The 25,545-nt window shown below is 57.5% G+C and overlaps 1 protein-coding gene across 5 annotated transcripts; it reads left to right on the forward strand.

Moving 5' to 3' along the window:
• Positions 1-1,249: 1,249 nt before the first annotated feature.
• Positions 1,250-21,068, forward strand: Abca2 (ATP binding cassette subfamily A member 2). Of its 5 annotated transcripts, XM_050155143.1 has the most exons (48): positions 1,261-1,486; positions 4,751-4,844; positions 5,866-5,977; positions 6,063-6,226; positions 6,457-6,584; positions 6,738-6,848; positions 7,440-7,658; positions 7,980-8,347; positions 8,618-8,777; positions 9,508-9,636; positions 9,734-9,901; positions 9,980-10,076; positions 10,432-10,605; positions 10,678-10,780; positions 10,858-10,972; positions 11,105-11,295; positions 11,386-11,536; positions 11,619-11,823; positions 11,961-12,125; positions 12,228-12,408; positions 12,502-12,714; positions 12,998-13,194; positions 13,284-13,466; positions 13,682-13,866; positions 13,972-14,092; positions 14,352-14,588; positions 14,668-14,874; positions 15,124-15,226; positions 15,309-15,628; positions 15,703-15,916; positions 16,004-16,109; positions 16,202-16,313; positions 16,406-16,466; positions 16,550-16,724; positions 16,804-16,919; positions 16,994-17,141; positions 17,212-17,335; positions 17,466-17,598; positions 17,683-17,800; positions 17,901-18,079; positions 18,388-18,529; positions 18,711-18,845; positions 19,007-19,110; positions 19,184-19,276; positions 19,357-19,459; positions 19,542-19,679; positions 19,757-19,957; positions 20,339-21,068. In XM_050155143.1, exons 1-48 carry the CDS (start codon positions 1,421-1,423, stop codon positions 20,372-20,374), a joined length of 7,305 nt encoding a protein of 2,434 aa, XP_050011100.1. In that variant the 5' UTR covers positions 1,261-1,420; the 3' UTR covers positions 20,375-21,068. The 5 variants fall into 5 exon arrangements, 4 of the variants coding, with proteins under 4 accessions (XP_050011101.1, XP_050011097.1, XP_050011099.1 ...); XM_050155140.1 differs by having other exon boundaries at positions 1,260-1,486; positions 9,734-10,076; XM_050155142.1 differs by having other exon boundaries at positions 1,260-1,486; positions 9,734-10,076; positions 14,352-14,531.
• Positions 21,069-25,545: the final 4,477 nt, after the last annotated feature.

Here is a 25,545-nt window from a genome sequence, read left to right on the forward strand (position 1 = left end):
TGTGCCTGGTAAGCACTACTGCGCGGGCATCTCACCCACGTGGAAAGCCCAGAGAGGCTGCCATGAACATCCCTCAGAGCCCACGCAGCCTCAGCTTGCTCGTTCTCAATGCAACTGAAATTCTGTGAGGAATCTGTTTGGGTGACACCCTGGGACCCCCACCCCACCCCAAAAGCTGGGTTCATAGCTCTCCCCTCCCAGGCTGTGTGTTTGTGGGTATGTCACTCCCAGGCTCTCTAAAGCAAAATGCAATCTGCTTTCACAGTTTGTCTTACCCAACCACTGAAGGTGCCCAACATTTCTGTTTTAGGCAGGGTCTCATGTAGCCCAGGCTGGCCCTGAATTCACTACATCACCAAAGATGACCTCGAATTCCTGATCCTCCTGCCTCTGCCTTTTGCATTACAGGGATTACATGTTATTTATTTCATGGAAACAAAGTCTCTCTATGTAGCTCTGGATGGCCTGGAACTCTCTCTGTAAGCCAGGCTGGCCTCAGACTCACAGAGTTCCTCCTGCCTCTGCTTCCCTATTAAAGGCCTAAGCCAGCGCTAGGCTGCTCTTTAAAATATCTAAGCCAAGGCCAGGCGGTGGAGGCGCACACCTTTAATCCCAGTACTTGGGAGGCAGAGGCAGGCGGATCTCTGTGAGTTCGAGGACAGCCTAGTCTACAAGAGCTACTTCCAGGACAGGCTCCAAAGCCACAGAGAAACCCTGTTTCGAAAAACAAAACAAAACAAAAGCATCTAAGTCAAGTTAATGCTGTGGGGCTGCGTGTTGCATCTTGGAGCCTTGAGGTCATTGCCCACCCTACACAGTTCAGTTAATGGAGCAGTGCCTTTCCTCTAAATGAATAACTGACCCTGCTTCCTATCTCTACATGGGAGGAGGACCAACCTAGTGGTGACCTGATGGGGACCAAGCCTCCTTCAGTGTTCCAGGAGGGACAGTGGAACACCTTGGGGACTCCTGCGCAAATCTATCAATTGGGGGGCACATATCTGGAGTCCCTTGGGAGAAGTATAGGGTGCCCAAGTTCTCCCCAGGCCTCGAAAAGGTGTGAACTTAGATCTTGGTTCAGACGCGGGGCTGTGACGGACCTGGAAATACAGCATTACCGGGTGAGCAGAGGCCTGGTGCTATGCGCAGGTGCAGCGGGCCCGGGCTCGGCGGACCTGGGCGCCCCCTGGCGGACACCCGAGCGCCGAGTCGCCTTTCAGCAGAGGTGGCGGGCGCGAGCGCGAGCAGCGAGTCTCGGGAGCAGCGGCCGCCGGGGCGGAGCCTGCGACGAGCAGGTCCCGGACTCTCGAGCGCCCCGCCCCCGCGCGGGCGATGCCGAGCGGCGCGGCGGGCAGCGGGGCCCGGCGGGGCGTGCAGAGGAGCGGGCCGCGGCGCTGAGGCGGCGGAGCGCGGCCCGGCCATGGGCTTCCTGCACCAGCTGCAGCTGTTGCTCTGGAAGAACGTGACGCTGAAGCGCCGGAGCCCGGTGAGCGACCCGCACCCCATCCTCCGGGGCCCGCAGGCCGCGCTCCCGATTTGCCGGTGCGCTCCCAGCGTGCACGTGCAGTGCCCGGGCGCGCGCAGACCCTGGGAGGCCGCTACCGGGGACCCTGTCCCGGGCCCGCTGCTTCCGCGGGCTTCCCGGCCCCGGGCAGCGGCTTCGGCTGTGCCCTCGTCCGCTGACACTCGCAACGCTCGGCTGAGTCACGGGCCGGCGCCCTTCGCTGCTCTCTCTGGCAGGCTGAGGTGGGGGCGGGTGGTCCCTGGACTTTAGCTCTGGCGAGGCCCAGGTTCCTGGGACACAGTGCTGGCTGGGGCGCACCATTCAGCGTAGGGGCTCCAAGCCCTGGGTCCACTGCCTCCGGAACCCCCATAGCGACCCGTCTCTTCATTCCCTTTACCGCTTCTCTGCCCTTGGGCAGGCACCTTAGGCTGAAGATGGTACCAAGTAGCCCTGCCGCCGCCCTCTTCCTCCTCCTCTGCCACCGTCTCCTCCTCCCCCTCCTCCCCCTTCTCCTCCCTTCTTCATCTCCTCCTCCTCCCCTCTCCTTTCCTAGCCCATCCTGGCATGTCCACAGCCCTCACTCCTGCTCTCTCATCCCTGGGCATGTACTTGTTGTGCCAGCTCAAGCCGTCAAACCCCAGCACCCGTTTGTCCTTTAGGGCCAGTTTTCCCCGAGGCAGCTCCTCTGATTTCTCCTGCCTCGGGCCTCTCTGGGGGCTGGGGCCTGCTGGGCAGAGCTCAACACCAGGCTTCTCAGTACCTGTCTAGGGCAGCCAGGACAGAAGAGTAATTGGATGAGGAGCAGTTTGGGGGGTCTGGATGGCATGGGCCTTGTTGGTTTTTATTCCAGTCCCTGGAAGAGCAAGGGCACCCAGAGTGTCCTGGGCCAGCAAGAGTATCAGAGGGCTTTTGCAGGGTGGAGGCCAGGGAGGATGGGTGCCTAAAGAAGGGACCAGCCCATTCCCAGGGACTCCTTGGGTTGCCACACTCCTCCTGGTTCCACTTTGGGTATTCAGGTGCATAATAAGAAACTCTGGGCTATAGGCAGGGTGGGTAGCAGTCATCACCATGGCCTGGCAGGATTCCTGTGGGCACCTGGCCCTGGCTGAAGCAAGGACTGGGTACGTCCCCTGTCCTGGTTGTCTGGGGCCACCTGGTGTGGGGTCTGAAGGAGTTGGCTTGTTGTTACTCTAGCTTTTAAGTCCCCAGGGGGAAGACGTAGAGAGAGGATGTAGGCCTGCCTCAGTGCTAGCCCCAAGTTGCTTGTGAGGAAGGCCCCTTCAGGGCCCAGGAGCAGAGGCTAAAACAGTTCCTGCATCTGATGGGAGCCTCACACCAGGCTTGAAGAAGAGTCCAGTGATTTGACAGACAGCTGGAGGTGCTCATAGCCTTTTCCTAGGACTGACCCCGCTGCCCGCTAGGCTGGGTTGATCTGTGGACCTTCCCAGGTTCCCATTGGACCAGTTAGACCACAGTGGGGGATCCTTAACCTACGGCTACAGTGAGGTACCAGCAGTGGCTGTCTTTCTCCAGGAAGACAGGCTTTGCTGGGGCCAGAGACACACCCATGCAAAGCTAATGATCTGGAAGGGACTCCCAGACCTCTGCCCTTCCTGCTTCCTTCTCCCAAGTACCATGCCTCAATTGCCCTGTTTTTGAGCTGGCTGCACATGGGACTCGGGTCTACCCTGGCGTCCGTAGGAGGCACACCAGTGTTGAGTAGTTGTGGTGGCAGGCCCCAGCATCACAGTTGGGTGTCCCCTGCTCTCTCCACTCCCCCACCACAGCAAGCACTAGGCTTCAGGGAGGGCAGCTCAGACCCAGGATTGGCATGGAGACACTGGGGCGGCGTGAAAGGACTGGGCTAGTCTTGAGGGACAGGATCCCTAGGTCACTTGCTGTACCCAGGTAGAACACCTAGGTACTGCTGAACCTGTGCCGCCTGTAACCAGATTCCCCTGTGGTGCCCGCCACCTGCCAGCTAGGACTCTTCCTCCTAGCAGCTCATGCGCAGCCGTTGCTATAGTGATAGGGGAGACGGCCTAGCCTGTGCTGCAGTTACTCTGAGGTGCCCAGGGCAGGGCAGAGGTGCCCAGGGTAGGGCCTGGTATGGGTAGGGCTGTCTCTTGAACTGTGGCCCCTGACACCAGCCACTCTGTATGTGTGAAACACGTTTGTCCTGCGGCCCTGGGTGCACACATCACCTCTTCAGCTGGCCCTGGGGAGAGGAGGTGGAGGCTGGCACCGGCTGAGGCGGGTGTGGGGTGTGGACACACAGCAGGGTGTTCTGGATCACAGAGCGCTATTGTCAGAGCACAGTAGGCATAGCCAGGGACAGGCTGGGCATGGCCCCACACCGCTCCTGGGCGGGGGTGGGGCAGGGTGGCGCTTCAAAGTCCGCTTCAGATGGTGATGAGGGTGAAGGAGATCTCCGATATTGCAGGGCCCTGGAGAAGGATGACCTCTGGTGGTGGTGGGTGGGCCTCTCTTTCCTGTGGTCTCCGAGGCAGGAGCTTCCTGATATATCGCCTGGCCTTCATCTCTGAGCTGAGGTGGGGGGCAGGAATTGAGACAGTTCTTTGTTTACCGAGAGACACTGGGAGGTGAGAGTCTGAGCCCCAAGGTTTTGGCACTTCTGGCCTACCTTGCAGCCTGGCCCCTAGAGGTTAGGCCAGGAAAAGAAGCTTTTGCCTCAGAGACTGTGTTTGCTAGAGGCTCAGGGCCCTGGTCACACTAGGCCTATTCTCTCTGGGTCCAACACAAAGTTATAAGGGTGCTACAGGAGAGGAGAGGGGAGGTGCACGTCATTCAAGTCAGAGATCACACGTGGCCCAGATGCCCTTCAGGATCCCACCCGGGGGGCTCAGCAGGTTGCCAGGGAGAAGAGGAGTTGGGTAAATGATTGGGTCAGAGTTGACCACAAACTGGCTAAGTTGTCCCTGCTGGCCTTGGGCCTCTTCAGAGGGTGGGTGGTCCATGGTTTGTCAGGCACAGTGTAGGCTGCAGGACGAGAGACCCAGTTTGGTGGCACCACACGGCGTTCAACATCAGGGTATACTGGGAGAGACTAGAACCCTGGCTGGACCTGAGAAACCTGTGTTGACCTTCGTGGCCACTGGGTACACAGGGCTGGGCTGGTCCTTCAAGGAGGTCACAAGAGCCTAGGCCAGCACCTGTCCATCATGTCTAGCCCTGGGCAGGCAGTGGACAGACTGCGGTTAGCTTCATGTGGTTCACCCTTTCCAGTGGGTCCTGGCTTTTGAGATCTTCATCCCGCTGGTCCTCTTCTTCATCCTGCTGGGGTTGCGGCAGAAGAAGCCCACCATCTCCGTGAAGGAAGGTGAGGCGCAGGCATAGCCTGGGCACGTGGGTGGGCAGGGAGGGACGAGAGTCCTGTGTGTACGTGTCAGCCCGAGTGTGGCCCCATTCCCAAGACTCCCTGCTCCCCGTGTGGTCCTGGCCACGTGTCTTGGCTAGGCTGTGGCAGTCAGGGCTGGCCATTGTGGCCACGAGTGACGATGGTGCCTGTTTCTGGAGGGTTCCGGCATTCACTAGTCTCCTCTGTTCTGTTTTGACCTGCCCCCCCACCCTGCATGGTCTCTTGTCCTCCTCGGCCCGGCCTGCATGCAGTCTGTAAGTGAGCAGCCATTCCTTCTTGCTGGCTCAGGTGGCAGCCATGGATGGCCTGGCGGGTCCTCCTAGTGCGGCTTAAGCACCCCTTCTGCTTGCATTAACAGCCTCCTAGCAGCTGGGTCCTGTAGAAGCCTCTGCCTGTGATCAGGAAAGGCTGGCTTATCAGTCAGGGTGGTGGGCTGTGATGTGGGGGGTGAGGGTAGTGAAGGGCCAGGCCACCTGGGCCATAACTGGTACCCTGGTCAAGCCATTGGAGTATCTTCTTGGCAGGGTGTCTGAGTCCACCTGGCACTGCTTTCTAAGGGCAGGGTTCCTGGGTTGAGCCTGGGCTAGCCTGGGCTAGCCTGAGATGAGGCTGGGGTGGCCTGCAACTTTCCCTTCAAACTCCTTTGGGCTGTTGCGCTCACTCTGCTAACCAGTTGGCCTGCGAGGTCAGAGGTCACTGCCAAGGGGTGCCTCATGTGTTACCCTGGTGTCTGTGGGAAAGGGGATCATTGGGGGCATGTGGGCAATGCCAGGCTAAAATGTGATATGCTGGGAGCTACAGGGGAAGGGGTGGCAGGTGGCCCTCTGACCTCTGACCTACAGAGTCTTTGCCTTAGCACAGCTGGGGGGGTCAGGTGCGCTGTGCCCCAGTCCTAGTCTGCCTGAAGCTGCGTCTCCCTCCTTCCCGACTGTCTTCACATATCTCTCTTGGCCTCCGCCTCCCCCATTCTTCACCCCACCAGCTTTCTACACGGCAGCACCCCTGACATCTGCCGGCATCCTGCCAGTCATGCAGTCGCTTTGCCCGGACGGCCAACGTGATGAGTTTGGCTTCCTGCAATATGCCAACTCCACGTAAGTGCGCCCGCCCCATGGCTTGGGAGCCGGCTACTCCTACCCGGACACCATAGCAAATGGCTGATGTCTCACGGTGTTGCAGGGTCACCCAGCTTCTAGAACGCCTCAACCGTGTCGTGGAAGAGGGCAACTTGTTTGACCCAGTGCGACCCAGTCTAGGCTCAGAGCTTGAGGCCCTGCGCCAACATCTGGAGGCCCTCAGCTCAGGCCCTAGCACCTGGGAGAGCCGCTCGGCCAGCCCTGCAGGTGTGCCCTGTGTGGGGATGGCTTTGGGACTTGGGGGAGGGCCTGAGCACACTGTCATTGGGAGCCTGCCTGCCTCTGGCCCTGGGTCCCTGAGTCTGCATCCCATTGTCCCTGACCTGTGTGCTTGAGGCAGGCCCAGTGAAGTGCTGGTAACTCTGCTCAGAGCCTATCTGGGACTCCGTAGCCCCAGCTAGAGCCGGCTCCTCAGTCCCATCCTCCTGCCTGTCCAGTTTCGTCCTTCCGTCTGGACTCGGTGGCCAGGGACCAGAATGAGCTTTGGCGTTTCCTGACGCAGAACCTGTCACTGCCTAACAGCACGGCCCAGGCCCTCCTGGCTGCCCGTGTGGATCCTTCCGAGGTGAGGTGGGGCATGTATCCATGGTGGCCATGTCCCTCTGGCCTCCCCACTGCCCCTGGTTACCGCAGCGAGGGAGGGGGAGGCGCTGCGAGTGTATCTCAGCTCCTCTCAGCACTCTGGAGCCCCTACTGAGCCAGACCCCTCACAATGCAGGTCTATCATTTGCTTTTTGGTCCTTTGCCTGCCCTGGATGGGAAGTTGGGTTTCCTCAGGAAGCATGAGCCGTGGAGTCGCCTGGGTAGCAATCCTCTGTACCAAATGGAGGTGAGGGGCCTGTCCCGGGGAGAAGGGTGGAAGGAGAGGATCTCCCTTAGTTACCGGTAACTTCTGGGGATCTGTGGTGTTCATGGTGAAGGGTTTTCTCCCTTAGTTATGCATCACTTCTGGGGATCTGTGGTGTTCATGGGGAAGGGTTTCCTCCCTTAGTTACACGTAACTTCTGGGGATCTGTGGTGTTCATGGGGAAGGGTTTCCTCCCTTAGTTACCGGTAACTTCTGGGGATCTGTGGTGTTCATGGGGAAGGGTTTCCTCCCTTAGTTACCGGTAACTTCTGGGGATCTGTGGTGTTCATGGGGAAGGGTTTTCTCCCTTAGTTACACATAACTTCTGGGGATCTGTGGTGTTCATGGGGAAGGGTTTTCTCCCTTAGTTACACGTAACTTCTGGGGATCTGTGGTATTCATGGGTAAGTGGAGGCAGGATGGTGATTTGAGAGCTCCCACAGCACCGTGGGACCCTGGCACAGAGCCAACACAGTGGACGGGCAGGCAAAATTTTGTGCTACCTTCAGTAGGCCCTTGATAGTGTCTCGGCTGGAGTGCAGGCGTTACCAGTCCCCTTTGCCTTGCCACCAGGAACTGCTGCTGACTCCTGCCCTCCTGGAGCAGCTCACATGTGCACCAGGCTCTGGGGAGCTGGGTCGGATTCTTACCATGCCTGAGGGTCATCAGGTAGACCTGCAGGGCTACCGGGATGCCGTCTGCAGTGGGCCGGCTATGGCTCGTGCCCAGCGCTTCAGTGATCTGGCCACTGAACTCCGGAACCAGCTGGACATGGCCAAGATTGCCCAGCAGGTGAGGTCCTGCCTGCCAGCTGGCCAGCAGACCTGCTGACTAGCCTGGAGGAGTTCTGGGGCTACTTGGAGCCTGAGGGTGGGGGGGCTCCTGCTCCCAGGCCATGGTGTGGCTTGTAATTGAGTATTCAATACCCTCTACTATAGTTCTAGCCCTGGCCAGGACTTCCTAAGGTGTAGACCCTCCCTTGTCTTCCCCAAGCACTGTCCCCGGTTGATAGCCTTCCTCTTCCATCCTGAACTTAGTCACCTCCCTGAGTCACCTCCAATCGAATTTACCCTGTCTCCTAGCCTGCGTTTTCCCCTTGGTCTCCCCCCTCAGCTGGGCTTGGATGTCCCGAACGGCTCAGACCCCCAGCAGCAGGCACCATCCCCACGGAGCCTGCAGGCACTCTTAGGGGACCTGCTGGATGCCCAGAAAGTTCTACAGGATGTGGATGTCCTGTCAGCCCTAGCCCTGCTGCTGCCCCAGGGTGCCTGTGCTGGTCGGGCCCCTGCACCCCAAGCTAGCGGCCTGACCGGAGTGGCCAACAGCACTGTGACGGGGGCAAACACAGGTCCCAACAGCACCGCTGAGGAGGGCACCCAGTCACCTGTAACCCCAGCCTCCCCCGACACTCTGCAAGGCCAGTGCTCCGCCTTTGTGCAGCTCTGGGCTGGCTTGCAGCCCATCTTGTGTGGCAACAACCGGTAGGTCAGCAACAAAGGGATGGAGGGACGGGGAGAGTCGTGGGGTGGTGGGGAGTTGACCCATTGCCTGGCCCTTGTGCATGGACTCCATTCTGGAAGTCCCGTTTTCTGTGTGCTCATACGTTTAAGACCACCCCGTGCCTAACCTGACATCCCACCTGAAGTTCTGTTCCTAAGCCCTGTCCCTTGGCTTTTGTTGAGCCACCCCAAGTGCCCCATCCCATTGGTCCTGACATCTCTGCCCTGTTCCTACTGCTTTGTCTCTGCCAGCACCATTGAGCCTGAAGCGCTTCGGAGGGGTAACATGAGCTCCTTGGGGTTCACAAGCAAAGAGCAGCGGAACCTGGGCCTTCTTGTGCACCTCATGACCAGCAACCCCAAAATCCTGTATGCACCAGCGGGCTCTGAAGCTGACCGTGTTATCCTCAAGGTGTGTGGGTCTGGCACAATTGGGTCACGAGTTGTGCCCATCTCCCCAGTAGGAGCATGAGCCCAGCAAGAGCCTGAGTGAGGGCTCTGTAGTCCTGGGACTCTATGTAGGACTGATGAGAGCTAGGGTTGACTTCGTGAAACCTGGGTAGTGGTGTGCCTAGCACGGCCAGTTTCGGAGCTGGAGGGGTAGTGGCACTTGGCAGCCTTTCTGTTGAGAACTCCACAGAGTTCCTGCAGGGAAGAGATGCACTGGAAAGGCTGGATGCTCTGGCTAGTGTCTCCCCCCCATGCTGACTGGGCCAGTGTGGTATGTTCAGAGGCGTCCCCACACACTCACACACCGGTAGCAACAAATGAGCAGGGTGCAAGGAACATTGAAGCCTGGGAAGAGAGTTTGTTGGAACAGTGTAAGCCAGGAGTGGAAGTGGATGTGGCAAGAGCTTGACCTTGGAGGAGTTTTTTTTGGGGGGTGGGTGGGAGGAGAAATGAGGGTCAGACTTAAGTGCTCAAGGGGCATGTGGAAGGAAGGAAGGAAAAAAGGAAGGAAGGAGTGAGAAAAGCATGCATGGATGCTAAGGTGGGATTCAGGGAAGCCATGTGGCTATGGTAGGAAGGTGAGGTAGAAGTACTAGCTAGGCAGGTCCCTTGAACGTGTGAGAGAACAGAGGACTCCCAGACTGGCTCAGGTTCCTCTGGAGCCCCATGCCTCAAGCTTGCGTTTTCTTCAGGCCAATGAGACCTTTGCCTTTGTGGGCAATGTGACACACTATGCCGAGGTCTGGCTTAACATCTCCGCGGAGATCCGAAGCTTCCTGGAGCAAGGCAGGCTGCAGCAGCATCTACATTGGCTGCAGCAGGTGCTGAGGGTACAAGGTGGGTGGGCACCTGCAGTGGGCTCTTCTGCCCAGAGCTGAAGGGTACGAGCCACACCCTAAACTCAACTGTCTACTTCAGTATGTGGCCGATCTGCGCCTGCACCCTGAAGCGATGAACCTGTCCCTGGAGGAGCTGCCACCTGCCCTGCGCCAGGACAACTTCTCACTGCCCAATGGCACAGCTCTCCTGCAGCAGCTAGACACAATTGACAACGCAGCCTGTGGCTGGATCCAGTTCATGTCCAAGGTGCGGTGGGTGAGCACTGTGACCACCCTTTCCCCCTGTGCATTTTCAGGGCTTGCTCCAACGATGGCCCCTTTCCAGGTGAGTGTGGACATCTTCAAGGGTTTTCCTGATGAGGAGAGTATTGTCAATTACACGCTCAACCAGGCTTACCAGGATAACGTCACAGTGTTTGCCAGTGAGTTCCTCCCCCTCCCACAAAGGTCCTGTGTCTCCTATAGACCTACTTCCTCACCAGCTCGGTCCCACCCTATCCCTACTATGCTCCGTTACCTTCCTGCTCCTTGGCCCAGACCTCTTCACCACCTCCATGTCTTCCCACATCTCTCCCTTTCTCCCTAGCCTGGCTCACTTGGGTCCCACACTCAGCCTGCTGGCTCTGCCTCATCCCCCTGTTCCTCTTCAGGCCTGCTCCCCCTCTTTCTGAGACACCTCATCTGTCCCCATTATCTCTCCTGGAACACTCACTTCGCAGTCTGTCCCATCCCTTCTATGCCCTCTGGCCACACACTCCTCCAGCCTCCTGTTCCCAGGCGTGATCTTCCAGACCCGGAAGGATGGCTCCCTCCCTCCACACGTGCATTACAAGATTCGCCAGAACTCAAGCTTCACCGAGAAAACCAATGAGATCCGACGTGCTTATTGGCGCCCGGGGCCCAACACTGGTGGCCGCTTCTACTTCCTCTATGGCTTCGTCTGGATCCAGGGTGAGGGACTGAGCCCAGGTGGGATATGAGGGGGGGAGCCTGGCCTTGCCCCGATACGACTTCTACCCACAGACATGATGGAGCGTGCCATTATCAACACTTTTGTGGGGCATGACGTGGTGGAGCCTGGCAACTATGTGCAGATGTTCCCGTACCCCTGCTACACGCGTGATGAGTGAGTGCCAGCCTACACAGGTTTGGGGGGAGGGAGTTCTCAGGCCCAAGTGCCCCCTAACCCCTGTTTCCCCTCAGCTTCCTGTTTGTCATCGAGCACATGATGCCACTCTGCATGGTGATCTCTTGGGTCTACTCCGTGGCCATGACCATCCAGCATATCGTGGCAGAGAAAGAACATCGGCTCAAGGAGGTGGGTCTAGGTGGCTGTAGGCACTCCCTTCCACAGGCTGTGTGTGTGTGGTGTGGGGGGGGGCGTGGGGGGCAGTGCCATCCTTTCTCCTCCGCACCTGCCCCAAGGGCCCTCATCTGCTGCCCACCACAGGTGATGAAGACGATGGGCCTGAACAACGCCGTGCACTGGGTGGCCTGGTTCATCACAGGCTTTGTGCAGCTGTCCATCTCCGTGACGGCTTTGACGGCCATCCTCAAGTACGGCCAGGTGCTCATGCACAGCCACGTGCTCATCATCTGGCTCTTCCTCGCGGTCTATGCTGTGGCCACGATCATGTTCTGGTGAGTGCTGTCTCTTGGGGCAGCCCAGGGGGGCTGCAGGCCCAGAGCCAGCCATCTCAGGACTGACAGCCGTGTGGGCTCCCACTGCAGCTTCCTGGTGTCTGTGCTGTACTCCAAGGCTAAGTTGGCGTCAGCCTGCGGCGGCATCATCTACTTCCTGAGCTATGTTCCCTACATGTATGTGGCAATCCGTGAGGAAGTGGCCCATGATAAAATCACGGCCTTCGAGAAGTGCATTGCGGTGAGGAATGGGGCCAGGCAGGGCCAGGGTGGGGTGTCCAACCCCTGCCCGGCTGCTGACACTTACACCCCTCTTTCTTCAGTCCCTGATGTCCACAACAGCCTTTGGCCTGGGCTCCAAGTACTTTGCGCTGTATGAGGTGGCAGGTGTGGGTATCCAGTGGCATACATTCAGCCAGTCCCCAGTGGAAGGGGATGACTTCAACCTGCTCCTTGCTGTCACCATGCTTATGGTGGATACAGTGGTCTACGGCGTCCTAACCTGGTACATTGAGGCTGTGCACCCAGGTACACGCCCATCAATGGAGGGACCAGGGGTGGGAGAAGGTCACTGGGCTTCTGCCTTCCTCTTGGTGGCATTTGGCCTTTGCGGTAGATAGTCACCTCCAGGCCCTCAGTCAGCCTCTCCCATCCTGGACCCCCAGGCATGTATGGGCTGCCCCGGCCCTGGTACTTCCCACTGCAGAAGTCCTATTGGCTGGGCAGTGGACGGACAGAGGCCTGGGAGTGGAACTGGCCATGGGCGCACACACCACGCCTCAGCGTTATGGAGGAAGACCAAGCCTGTGCCATGGAGAGCCGGCACTTTGGTGAGGCCAGGGTCAGAATGTTGAATGGGGTGGGCACTGGGTTTGGGGGCCTGGGGTGGCCTTAGTGCTGCCCCCCGTCCTGCTGACCCAGCCCTGGTACAGAGGAGACGCGCGGTATGGAGGAGGAGCCCACCCACCTGCCCTTGGTCGTCTGTGTGGACAAGCTCACCAAGGTCTACAAGAACGACAAGAAGCTGGCCTTAAACAAACTGAGCCTCAATCTCTATGAGAACCAGGTGGTCTCGTTCCTAGGCCATAACGGGGCTGGCAAGACCACTACCATGTGAGTATCTAGGGTTCAGGAGGGCTTAGCTCACAGGAGGATATGGTTCCCTCAGGGTCTGGTGGGTTGTGACCCCGTTTGCCCCTGCTCCAGGTCTATCCTGACTGGACTGTTCCCACCCACGTCGGGCTCAGCCACTATCTATGGGCACGACATCCGCACAGAGATGGATGAGATCCGCAAGAACCTGGGCATGTGCCCGCAGCACAATGTGCTCTTCGACCGACTCACTGTGGAGGAACACCTCTGGTTCTACTCACGCCTCAAGAGCATGGCGCAAGGGGAGATCCGCAAAGAGATGGACAAGTGGGTGCAGCATGCCGGGGCGGGGACAGACAGGGCACAGTGTGATTGGGATGTGGACCCTCGGACGTGGAAGTCAGCGGGAGGGGTGGGGATGAGGTGAGGTGGGAGCTTTACACGTTCCTGTGTCCAGCCCGTTGATATCACCCTCCCACCACTGCCCTCCTCTCTGCTGGCCATCCTGTTCATGTGCCTCGTTCTTCTGTCCACCCCCTCCCATAAATCAAACACCCCTGCCCGCCCGTCACCCTCCCATCTGTCCATCGTCCTCCTTTTGGACCCATAGGATGATTGAGGACTTGGAGCTCTCCAATAAACGGCACTCCCTGGTGCAGACGCTGTCTGGAGGCATGAAGCGCAAGCTCTCGGTGGCCATTGCCTTTGTGGGTGGCTCCAGGGCCATTATCTTGGATGAGCCCACCGCCGGCGTGGACCCCTATGCCCGCCGTGCCATCTGGGACCTCATCCTGAAGTACAAGCCAGGTGAGCGGGATGCCAGGCTTGCCGTTGCCTGAGTGGGTGTCTTTACCTGTCCTCTTATGCTCCCCTTACCTTGGATCTGGCTACCCCAGGCCGCACCATCCTCCTGTCCACCCACCACATGGATGAGGCCGACCTGCTGGGGGACCGAATTGCCATCATCTCCCACGGCAAGCTCAAGTGCTGCGGCTCTCCCCTCTTTCTCAAGGGTGCCTACGGTGATGGGTACCGCCTCACGTTGGTCAAGCGGCCTGCAGAGCCTGGCACCTCCCAAGGTCTGTACCAAGACGACTTGAGCTAGCCTGTGGTCCTCCCTGCCCCACGACTCCCAGCCTAGGAGAGGTACCTCCTTACCATCCCTCCATCAGGACCTGGTGGATTTGAATACCTCTAAACCCCATCTTGGCTTGCCTGCTAGGTTCTCACTGACGTTCCTCCTCCCACAGCCACGCCCCCAGTGAATCCCCTTCTACTCCTCCTCCTTTCCCAGAGCCAGGGCTGGTCTCCAGCCCCCCAGGTCGTGCTCAGCTGAGCAGCTGCTCGGAGCCCCAGGTGTCCCAGTTCATCCGTAAGCATGTGGCCTCTTCCCTGCTGGTCTCAGACACGAGCACAGAACTCTCCTACATCCTGCCCAGTGAGGCTGTCAAGAAGGGGGCCTTCGAGCGCCTCTTCCAGGTGAGAGGGCTAAACATGGTTGTGGGGACAGAGTGTTCCCACAGAAAAGATGAGCACACCCCTGCCTGCATTCCATGGCGCCAGCCTCACCCAGCTTCTTTACAGCAACTGGAGCACAGCCTGGATGCATTGCATCTGAGCAGTTTTGGGCTGATGGATACAACCCTGGAGGAAGTGTTCCTCAAGGTGTCTGAGGAGGACCAGTCCCTGGAGAACAGTGAGGCTGGTAAGAATGCCCAAGGCTAACAATCAGCCTGATCAGCCCACAGAGGGCCCCTGGGGACAGTCTCTGGAAGTGGGAGTCCCCAGAATCGATAAAGGCTCATGGTGGATGTAGTAGCCACAGGTCTTGAATAGCTATATTAACTGGAAGCTGGGATCAAGTCAGGGCCTGGGGTTCTGGGTGGGCACTAGGGACTGAGGTACTAAGCTGTCCTGGGGTACCATGGCTCCAAGCGCTCCCTCCCTGCCTCTGTTCTTTGCAGATGTGAAGGAATCCCGGAAGGATGTGCTGCCTGGGGCAGAGGGCCTGACAACTGTGGAGGGTCAAGCTGGCAACCTGGCTCGGTGCTCAGAGCTAGCCCAGTCACAGGCATCGCTGCTGTCTGCATCCTCTGTGGGCTCTACCCGCGGTGAGGAGGGCACTGGCTACGCCGATGTCTACGGTGACTACCGTCCCCTCTTTGACAACTTGCAGGACCCAGACAATGTCAGCTTACAAGGTGGAAGCTGCTGGGGAGACTGGGGAGGGTCCAGAAGGGTGATGTGGTACTGGCTGCTCACCCCCGCCTCTCTGCACAGAGGCCGAAATGGAGGCCCTGGCTCGGGTAGGCCAGGGAAGCCACAAGCTGGAGGGCTGGTGGCTGAAGATGCGGCAGTTCCACGGGCTCCTGGTGAAACGCTTCCACTGTGCTCGCCGAAACTCGAAAGCTCTCTGCTCTCAGATTCTGCTGCCTGCCTTCTTTGTCTGTGTGGCCATGACCGTAGCATTGTCTGTCCCTGAGATCGGTATGGCTGCCTGACCTCGTGGGGTGGGGCAAGGCTACCATCTGGCCCTTGGGTTCTTGGTTTCATTTTCTTCCCAGTCTCCTAGAGAATACTTCTCCACCCCTCTCCCCATACTCAACCTTATTCAGGGGCTCATGGGAGAGTCATACCCGCGAAGCTTGGTCCTCTCTGTGTTGGGAAGGGGGAAGGGAGATCTGGGAGCTCCATCAGGTAGTCGGAGCCTACTCAGGTCTCATGTTCACCCACCAGGCGACCTGCCTCCACTGGTCCTGTCACCTTCTCAGTACCACAACTACACCCAGCCCCGTGGCAACTTCATCCCCTATGCTAATGAGGAACGCAGGGAGTACCGGTGAGGCCATGGGCTGGGGCTGTAGCACAGGGGAGAACAAGAGTTGAGACACAGAGCCTCTAACATACCTCTGTGCCCTTAGATTACGGCTGTCACCTGATGCTAGCCCCCAGCAGTTGGTGAGCACGTTTCGGCTACCCTCTGGTGTGGGTGCCACTTGTGTGCTCAAGTCTCCTGCCAACGGCTCCCTGGGGCCCATGCTGAACCTTAGCAGTGGAGAGTCCCGCCTGCTGGCCGCACGGTTCTTCGACAGCATGTGCCTGGAGTCCTTCACACAGGGACTGCCGCTCTCCAACTTTGTGCCACCCCCACCCTCACCCGCCCCTTCCGACTCACCCGTGTCCCCGGATGAGGACTCACTCCAGGCCTGGAACACCTCCCTGCCGCCTACCAGTGGACCAGGTAGTATCTCCTGGAAGGCTGCTGGGGTCATGGCCGTGAGGACCCCATCTCACTGTGCTGCGCTGTGCCCACAGAGACATGGACATCGGCCCCTTCTCTGCCACGCCTCGTGCGTGAGCCTGTCCGCTGTACCTGCTCTACACAGGGCACAGGCTTCTCTTGCCCCAGCAGTGTGGGTGGGCATCCGCCCCAGATGAGAGTAGTCACAGGCGACATCCTGACCGACATCACCGGCCACAATGTCTCTGAGTACCTGCTCTTCACATCTGACCGTTTCCGGCTACACCGGTGAGTTGGCCCGGTGTGGCTACGATCGAGGGGGTGGCTGGCTGATGGCTGCCTAGTCTCATTGTCCCTCCATCTTGTCTTGTGCAGATATGGAGCCATTACCTTTGGCAATGTCCAGAAGTCCATCCCAGCCTCCTTTGGTGCCCGGGCCCCCCCTATGGTGCGGAAGATCGCAGTGCGAAGGGTGGCCCAGGTAAATTGCTTCCCTGGGTTCAGTGGCACCTGGCCCTATGCACAGGGACTCTCAGGCTTGTGAGCTTCTCTGAGTCCCTTGCCATTCTCCAGGTGCTCTACAATAACAAGGGCTACCACAGCATGCCCACCTACCTCAACAGCCTCAACAATGCCATCCTGCGTGCAAACTTGCCCAAGAACAAGGGAAACCCAGCAGCCTACGGTGAGGAGAGTCAGGGTTGAGGGGATGGGGAGGGGGTGCGGCTGAGCCAGAACAGTGCCTGGGCTAATGCTGCCCTCCCTTCCTATGTGCAGGCATCACCGTCACCAACCACCCCATGAACAAGACCAGTGCTAGCCTCTCCCTGGATTACCTGTAAGTGAGGCAGATGGAGCTGGGGGAGGGGCAGGGCCCCCTGGGGTCCTGACAACCCCCTAGAATTGCCATTCCTCTTCTAGGCTGCAGGGCACAGACGTGGTCATCGCCATCTTTATCATCGTGGCCATGTCCTTCGTGCCAGCCAGTTTCGTGGTCTTCCTGGTGGCAGAAAAATCCACTAAGGCCAAGCACTTGCAGTTCGTCAGCGGGTGCAACCCTGTCATCTACTGGCTAGCCAACTACGTGTGGGACATGGTGTGCCCCGCATGGTCCCTTCCCGCCCCTGTCTCCTGTCCCCTTACCCAGGTCTCACCATCTGCCTTTGCCATTGCAGCTCAATTACCTGGTCCCGGCCACCTGCTGTGTCATCATCCTCTTTGTGTTTGACCTCCCGGCTTACACATCGCCCACCAACTTCCCAGCGGTGCTCTCCCTGTTCCTGCTCTATGGGTAAGCTGGGGAAGGGTGTGGAGCAGGCATGGGTGTGGCAGGGGCACCCTGTGACTACTGCTGTTTGCCCACAGGTGGTCCATCACACCCATCATGTACCCAGCCTCCTTCTGGTTTGAGGTCCCCAGCTCAGCCTATGTGTTCCTCATCGTCATCAACCTTTTCATCGGCATCACAGCCACTGTGGCCACCTTCCTTCTGCAGCTCTTTGAGCATGACAAGGTAAATGTGGGGTGGCTGAGCCGCAGGGCGTGGCCTGGGGTGGCGATACTGAGCTGTGTCTGGCCCCCAGGATCTGAAGGTTGTCAACAGCTACCTGAAAAGTTGCTTCCTCATCTTCCCCAACTACAACCTGGGCCACGGACTCATGGAGATGGCCTACAACGAGTACATCAACGAATACTATGCCAAGATCGGTGAGTCCGGCGCTGGGAACAAGGGAGGCCTTCAGGGGGGCATGCCTAGTCCTAGACCCGGCGAGTTCCAATGCTGGGGATGACTGGGCTCTTCCTGAGGCTCTCAGGCCCTGAACCAGCTGTTCCACAGGCCAGTTTGACAAGATGAAGTCACCATTTGAGTGGGACATTGTCACACGTGGACTGGTGGCCATGACAGTTGAGGGCTTCGTGGGATTCTTCCTCACAATCATGTGCCAGTATAACTTCCTGCGGCAGCCACAGTGAGTGGGGAGTGTTGGGCAATGGAGGGATCCATGGTAGGGGTGGGCGGATTGGCCAGGCCCTGCCCACTGTACTGCCCCTAGACGCCTGCCTGTGTCTACTAAACCTGTGGAGGATGACGTGGATGTGGCCAGTGAGCGGCAGAGAGTGCTCCGTGGGGATGCCGACAACGACATGGTCAAGATTGAGAACCTGACCAAGGTAGGCTCCGGGCTGTGGGAAAGTAGATGGGGAATGGGGCGGGTGGGGCCAGGCCAGAGCCCCGCCCGTCCTTTGCTGAGGGGTAAGGCTCTTTGGGCAGGTGTACAAGTCTCGGAAGATTGGCCGTATCCTGGCAGTGGACCGCCTGTGCCTGGGTGTGCGCCCTGGAGAATGCTTTGGGCTCCTCGGTGTCAATGGAGCAGGGAAGACCAGCACCTTCAAGATGCTGACCGGTGACGAGAGCACGACAGGGGGCGAGGCCTTTGTCAATGGACACAGGTGGGGTTGCTGTGCCCCTCAGACACACTGTAGGGAGGCGTGGATGTGTGTGTGTGTGTGTGTGTGTGTCTGTGTAACAGCTTCCAGGTACACAGCTGCTGGTTAGGGGTTGAGTGGCCACCCATAGGCGCACAGCCAGGGGGTTGCATGGATGACCCTGCCCCTCAGGTGCAAAGGCGTGCGTGCGTGTGTGTGTGTGTGTGTGTGTGTGTGTGTGTAGGAGTGGGATGACTGTGTCTCCAGGGTAGGGGAGGGCAGGTGTGGGGTGGATATGTCCCTCCTGGGTATTGATTGCCCTCTGTCCCTAGTGTGCTCAAGGACCTGCTTCAGGTGCAGCAGAGCCTCGGCTACTGCCCGCAGTTCGATGCCCTGTTTGACGAGCTCACAGCTCGGGAACACCTACAGCTGTACACACGGCTGCGTGGCATCCCCTGGAAGGATGAAGCAAAGGTAGGATGGGAGGAAAGTCACTGGCGAGTGCAGTGGCGTGTCCGTGGTGGGTATGTGTGGGTGGTGGGTGCCGTGGCATGGCCGTGGTGGGTGCAGTGGCGTGTCCGTGGTGGGTATGTGTAGCTGGTGGGCCTATGCTGGTGGGTAAGGTGAAGCCCATATCTCATACTGGCCCCGCTAGGTGGTGAAGTGGGCCCTGGAGAAGCTGGAACTGACAAAGTATGCAGACAAGCCAGCTGGCACCTACAGTGGTGGCAACAAGCGGAAGCTATCCACAGCCATTGCACTCATCGGGTACCCTGCCTTCATCTTCCTGGTAAGTCTGGGGGCGTTTGGGAGACAGCTACCCCGTTTGGTCTTTCCGTGAGTTTGAGGGGAAGATGCCCCACCTTCCTCCGCTTCCTGGTGAGCCAGGCAGAGACGGGTAGAACCAGTCTAGGTGGGCTGCATCTCTGGATGAACTGACCCCTGCCCTAGGATGAGCCCACTACTGGCATGGACCCTAAGGCCAGGCGCTTCCTGTGGAACCTCATTCTGGACCTCATCAAGACAGGACGCTCAGTGGTGCTGACATCACACAGGTGTGCCTCTCCCCGACCCCTCCGTGGTCCTCTGGCAGTCCCTCTGGTGCCAGCCTGTGCTGTCTGCCCACAGCATGGAGGAGTGTGAGGCTCTGTGCACGCGGCTGGCCATCATGGTGAACGGACGATTGCGCTGCCTGGGCAGCATCCAGCACCTCAAGAATAGGTGAGTCAGCCCGGGCTGCAGGAGACAGGGCGAGCTCTGCTGGGTGCACAGGGCCCCTGGTCACCCCTGTGTCCCACCAGGTTTGGGGATGGCTACATGATCACTGTGAGGACCAAAAGCAGCCAGAATGTGAAGGACGTGGTGCGGTTCTTCAACCGGAACTTCCCAGAGGCCATGCTCAAGGTGGGTGTGGTCGGGTGAGGGGAGGGTGAGGGCGAGCCCCATTCCGGCAGCCGCTGACCTCCTTGGTCCCCTGATCTCCCAGGAACGGCATCACACGAAGGTGCAGTACCAGCTCAAGTCAGAGCACATCTCCCTGGCTCAGGTGTTCAGCAAGATGGAGCAGGTAGTGGGTGTGCTGGGCATTGAGGACTACTCTGTCAGCCAGACCACCCTGGACAATGTGAGTGTGCCACGTGGGGTGGGGTGTGTCTTCCTGGATTGGCCCGTACCACGTAGCCCACCACCACCTGTCCACAGGTGTTTGTGAACTTTGCCAAGAAGCAGAGTGACAACGTGGAGCAGCAAGAGGCTGAACCCTCGACCTTGCCGTCCCCCCTTGGACTCCTCAGCCTGCTGAGGCCCCGCTCTACACCCACGGAGCTCCGGGCACTGGTGGCTGATGAGCCTGAGGACCTGGACACAGAGGATGAGGGCCTCATCAGCTTTGAGGAAGAGCGGGTGAGTGGTCAGCATCCTCCCAGCTGCACGCCTGCTCACACTGCCCAGAGACTGAGGCTGAAGGACCTAAGCGAGAGAACTGGCTGAAGTTTAGATTCAGAACAGAGGGGGACTCATGTGTGCCGAGGGCTTGAGTGGACACAGGGAAACCAGGGTGGGTAGAACCCAGAACACACTGGCAGCTTTGAAGACCCCAGATCAAGGTGGGGATTAAAGAAACCAGAGACTAGGGAGCAATCTAGACTGTGGCTACCACACTGGGCAAGAGGGCCAGACGCTGAAGCGTGCTTAGTGGGGAGAGAGTACTCGGGAGTGCCGATACCAGCCAGTGGTAAGGTCCGGTGTGAACATCCTCAGCCCCCACTGTCTGCTCCTCACCAGGCCCAGCTCTCCTTCAACACGGACACGCTCTGCTGACCATCAAGAACCAAGTCAGGGATGCACCTGTGGGGGGCAGAAGTCAGGTGGTGGCTGTCGTCACACACGCCAGGCCCTGGAAAGGCAGGTTCAGGACCAAAGGGCTCCCGCCCTCCTCCCAGCTACCACCATCCTTGCCTCGTCCTGCGGTCACTCTGGCCGCCCTCCCCGAATTGTGCCAAAGGCTGGCCTGGCCCTGGGCTGCACATACCCTCACCCTGCTTTGCCTTAAAGCCTTGGGTCTTGGCCCAGCCCCTTACCCTACCCGGCACCATCCACCTTCCCGGGGTGACATGGGCTGCCCCAGGCATCCTGTGACCCTTCTCTGCAGCGGCCCCGAGTCTACCCAGGCCAGCATCTTGCACAGATGTCTTTTCTTGGACATCCCTGACTGCAGGAGGGGGCTGGGCAGCTTGCCTACTTACTTTGCTTTAAGAGCCTCCCTCGCTCTGCTGTTGTGAAGAAGGTAGGCCACCCACGGGAAGCCATGCGTGTGGTTGTCTCAGGCCTGGTGGAAGAGCAGGAATGGAGAAGCTGGGCTTGCTGGCCAGGCGAGGGGCCACTGCTCCCTCCCTGTCCCCTCAAGCTGCCTTTGCTCTCTCATCCAGCTTGGCCCTTCCCGCCACCCACCTGGGAGCGGGATCTTGTATATAGCGCACAGATGTTTGTTTTCAATAAATAAGCGAAAAAAGCCTGTAGCCGCCTGTGCATGTGGGAACTGGGGGGAAGGCGGGCCCCTGGGGCCAGGGTATAGCCACCTAGTCTGACTGTACTAGGTATGAAGGGAGGGGCTGCTACAAACAGGGAGATCCACCTTTATTCCCCAGCTCTCCGCACAGCCTAGCCGCCTGCTGGGTGGGTGGGTCCTCAGTGGGCTTATGGAGGCAGGCCTGTTCACCCAGCACTAGCGCTGTCCCATACCGCCTTAGCTTCCCCCACAAGGCCTAGAGCCCACAGTGAGCCTGTTCTGGGCTAGCTCCACTTCTGAAAAGTGGAGGGGGTTTCCAGGAGATCTCCAGGAGTATGGGTACATAAGAAGAATTTCCCCAAGGTGGTGGACCTGTGCTAGTGGGTGTCTGGTAAGGTGGTCCATACCTCACATTGGCCCTGCCACGTGGTGAAGTTGGTCAGTGTACAGAAAGGCCCTAGGATACAGAGCTTAGTAAAACAAGATCTGGGGGAACAGAACCCAGGAGAAACGGGGCCCGGGAACTCTGAGGCTAACTGGTGACGAGGCTCTGTGTATGCCAGGCGGGAGTGAGGGCACCAGGGTGAAGGGTTCTCAGACTCGCACTTCTGTCTTGTTCAGGGTCCCACCTCAGACTCTTCAGGTGCCTATGGGTTAGGGATAGAGGGCTGACTGGCACTGTGAGGGGGTGGGAAGGAGTGAAGGAGGAAGGGTGGGAGTGGCCAGGGGGCCAAGGTGCTGTGTCCCCTGGGCTACAAAAACTGCAAGCCCACTGCAGTCCCCAGAGACTGGGCCCAGAGCTGGTACCTAGTGGGTGGAGGTTTCCCTGGCTACAGAGGCCAGGCAGGAGCAGGAGGGTGAGCATGTTAAGGACCAGAAGCGAGTGCTTGGTAGTCTTAAGGGGAAGCAGAATTCAGTGTCCAGCACCCGTGTGGGTTGTTCATAACCATCTGTCATTACAGTTCCAGGGTTCTGATTCCTTCTTCTGACTTCCAGATACACACACACGTGGTATGTACACACAGACATATGTACATACACATAAATAAAAACTGATTCCAGGACTTTGGAGAGATGACTCAGCGGTTAGCACTTCCTGATCTTCCTTCCATAAGACTAGAATTTAGCGACCATCCCTCATGTCAGGTGGGCCACAACCACCTATAGCACTAGAGGATCCTGTGTTCTCTTCTAGCCTCCTCAGACACACGTACGTATCACACACACACACACACACACACACACACACACACACACACACACACACACAGATCCTGAGGTTCAATCTGCAAAACCATCAACACAACAGGAAGTGTGGCAGGCACCTGAGGATCACTACACACACACACAGATTCTGAGGTTCAATCTGCAAAACCATCAACACAACAGGAAGTGTGGCAGGCACCTGAGGATGACTACACACACACACACACACACACACACACACACACAGATCCTGAATTCCAAAAGAAAATCCAGAGTCTGGTTCCCAGGAGCCAGTGAAGTGCACTAATTCCTGTCCTGAAGACGGCTCGAATTTGGATGGACTGCTTTAAGCTTCTGAATTTGTGACAACCCTAAGGTGTACCCTACCATCTTATTTTTGAAGCTTCCAGAACGGTTGCTAGAAAAGAACAGTGTGCACCCTGTGCCCTCTGCACAAGCTCGTGATTTGGAACACTTTTGTTTTTTTTTTGTTTTGTTTTGTTGTTTTTTCAAGACAGGTTTTCCCTGTGTAGCTTGGCTTTCCTGGGACTTGATCTGTAGGCCCGGCTGGCCTCGAACTCACAGAGCTCCACCTGCCTCTGTCTCCTGAGTGCTGGGATTAAAGGCATGCATGCACCACCATGCCTAACCTATGGTTGTTGGCACAATCTGTAAACACCGTTCTTGTGCTAACCCATCAGAAAGTAAGTAGCAGCCCAGAAACTCGCAGCTGCCCCTCTCCCCCGAGTGCGAGGACTTCTCTCTGGGGACAAGGACAGTGCTGACACCCAGTCTGAGGCATGCCCTATGTAGCTATTAAAAAACGCTCCAGGACACAGGAAGCTGTGAGGCTTCTACCTTCCCCACCTTAAACCCAGTAGGCTGAGGAGCTGAGCAGGCCTAGAAGGAACAGAAGTGTCGGGGTGGCCAGTGACTGGAAGCTTCTTCTGTAAGAGCAGTCACGGCCACAGGCTGGAGGCCAGTCTGGGCAGCCATGTGTACAGCCTGCAGGGCTGCAGGGCCATCACTATTACCCTGACCCTTACTTTGTCCCAGATCACCAATCAACCAGCCGAACGGTGACCCAGCGCCCGCCAACTCCGTGGTCACTGGAGGTGGCCTGGCCTGCAGTCAAGATACTGAGGGACTCACTTTCTGCCATTTTCCATCTGATATTAGCAAAATACCAAGGTGAAGAAATGAGCTTCGTAGGACGCAGTGTCAAACAGGAAAGAGCAGCGAGGTGGCCCAGTTTGCGTCCTGTGGCTGGCTGTGGTAAGCACCGCAACCAAAGAGAACTTAGGGACAAAAAGGTTTATTTCATCTGTTTGTCATTTTGGGAGTCCAAGGTAGAAACCTGCAGGCAGGAACTGAAGCGGAGGCCATCGAGGAACACGGCTTCCTGGCTTGCTTTCCATGGTTTACTCAGCCTGCTTTTTTATATGATCTAGGACCTGCCCAAGGATAGCATCACCCACAGTGGGCTGGGCACCCCCTCTTATATCAACCAGGAATCCAGAAAATGTCCCACAAATTTGCCTACAGGCCAGTCTAATGGAGGTGTTTTCTGAATTGAGGCTCCCTCTTCCTAGATGACCCTGGCTTTTGTCTCTAACCAGCATATTAGGTTCGGTGGTGATACCTGTAGCCCCAGCACTCGGAGGAGGATGGGGGTTCAAGGAGGCTGTGGGCTGCAGAAGACCCTGTCCAAAATCAAAAACAGGAAAGAAAGAAAGAAAAGAAAATCTCCTGCCTCTAGGACCAGTTAGAGTCGTCTTTTGTTTCCTTTTCCTTTTTCTTGGTTTTCCTTGGTTTTCGAGACCGGGTTTCTCTGTAGCTTTGGAGCCTGTCCTGGAGCTTGCTCTGTAGACCAGACTGGCCTCGAACTTACAGAGATCCTCCTGGGATTAAAGGTGCACCACCAGTGCTCAGCTAGAGCTGTAGTTTCTTATGCTACAGGCATCTCTGACACAGTCTCTCACCTTTTTCTTCCTGCCCCTCAGCCAGGACAGGTTTGGTCAGTGCTGAGATCTGGGTGGATCTATCATTTCCTGGGTCAGCTGCAGCTGGAAGTCTCTGGGAGGAATAGTGTGGGCTGTGACACGCCCACAGCCAGGAGTCCTGGTGATGGTGGCAGATGATGGCCTATTCTGGAGCATCCCACTGGGGGAGGGATCTCTCTCTCTCTCTCTCTCTCTCTCTCTCTCTCTCTCTCTCTCTCCCTCTCTCTCCCTCTCTGTTCTTAATTTTTATTTTCATGTGTATAGGTGTTTTGCCATGGGTATTGGGTACTCTGGAACTGTAATCATAGACAGTTGTGAGCTCCCATGTGGGTCCTAGGAATTGAACCCTGGGTCCTTTGGAAGAGCAGTCAGTGCTCTTAACAATTGAGCCATCTCTCCAGCCCCAAAGTTCTATCTTTTTTTTTTTTTTTTTTTTTTTAGACAGGGTTTCTCTGTATAGCCCTGTCTGTCCCGGAACTCTCTTTGTAGACCAGGCTAGCCTCAAACTCACAGAGATCTGCCTGCCTCTGCCTCCCAAGTGCTGGGATTAAAGGTGTGCGCCACCACCCCCTGGCCAAGAACCTTTCTCTTTCAGCAGAGACAATGAGGTTGCCCAGGGCTGGTGACTATTTCATTTTCTGTGTGTTAGTTGGCAATCTTAGAGTCCCCTCTGCTTTAAAAATTGTGTCACTGTGGACCTATGCACTAACGTGTGTGTGTGTGTGTGTGTGTGTGTGTGTGAGAGAGAGAGAGAGAGAGAGAGAGAGAGAGAGAGAGGAGAGAGAAGAGAGAATATGAATGTGTGTATGTTTAGGCCAGTACGTGGCATGATTTTGGAGTTGAGAGAGAGGGAGAATATGAGAGTGTGTGTGTGTGTGTGTGTGTATGTGTGTCTGTGCCTGCACATGCCATGATTTCGGAGTTGGTTCTCCTTCAACCAGCAGCTTCAGGGATCAAAGGAGGGTTGTTAGGGTTGTGTTTGAATGCAAGTGCTTTTGACCACTAGTTCATCTCTTGGTGGCCATTACCTTTTGTTGTTGTTTGTTTTTGAGGCAGGATCTTTGTGGGTAGCCCAGGCTGCCTGTTTCCTAAATTCTGGGATTATAGGCAGATAGATACCACTGTGCCTGGCTTGGCCTAGCCTGTGTCCCTTTGTTCTGCTCTGAGCTGCCTCTGCTTTCTGGACCATATACATACAGATCAGCCCTTCCTCTCTTCCCCTCTGGGCTTCTCTAGCAGCTCAGATGGCTGGGGGACCAGGAACGATACATTAA

The sequence above is a fragment of the Alexandromys fortis genome, unplaced genomic scaffold (assembly GCF_014885135.2).
Source record: "Alexandromys fortis isolate MF-2015 unplaced genomic scaffold, M_Fortis_MF-2015_v1.1 scaffold_72, whole genome shotgun sequence".
Taxonomy (NCBI): domain Eukaryota; kingdom Metazoa; phylum Chordata; class Mammalia; order Rodentia; family Cricetidae; genus Alexandromys; species Alexandromys fortis.

Bases quoted from the DNA above. Each gene is read 5' to 3' on its own strand.
- Abca2 (XM_050155140.1), top strand. From the start codon at position 1,421: ATGGGCTTCCTGCACCAGCTGCAGCTGTTGCTCTGGAAGAACGTGACG. The intron at 16,467-16,549 runs GTAAGTGAGGCA...TTCCTCTTCTAG, and splicing joins AGCCTCTCCCTGGATTACCT to GCTGCAGGGCACAGACGTGG. The intron at 19,277-19,356 runs GTGAGTCAGCCC...GTGTCCCACCAG, and splicing joins ATCCAGCACCTCAAGAATAG to GTTTGGGGATGGCTACATGA.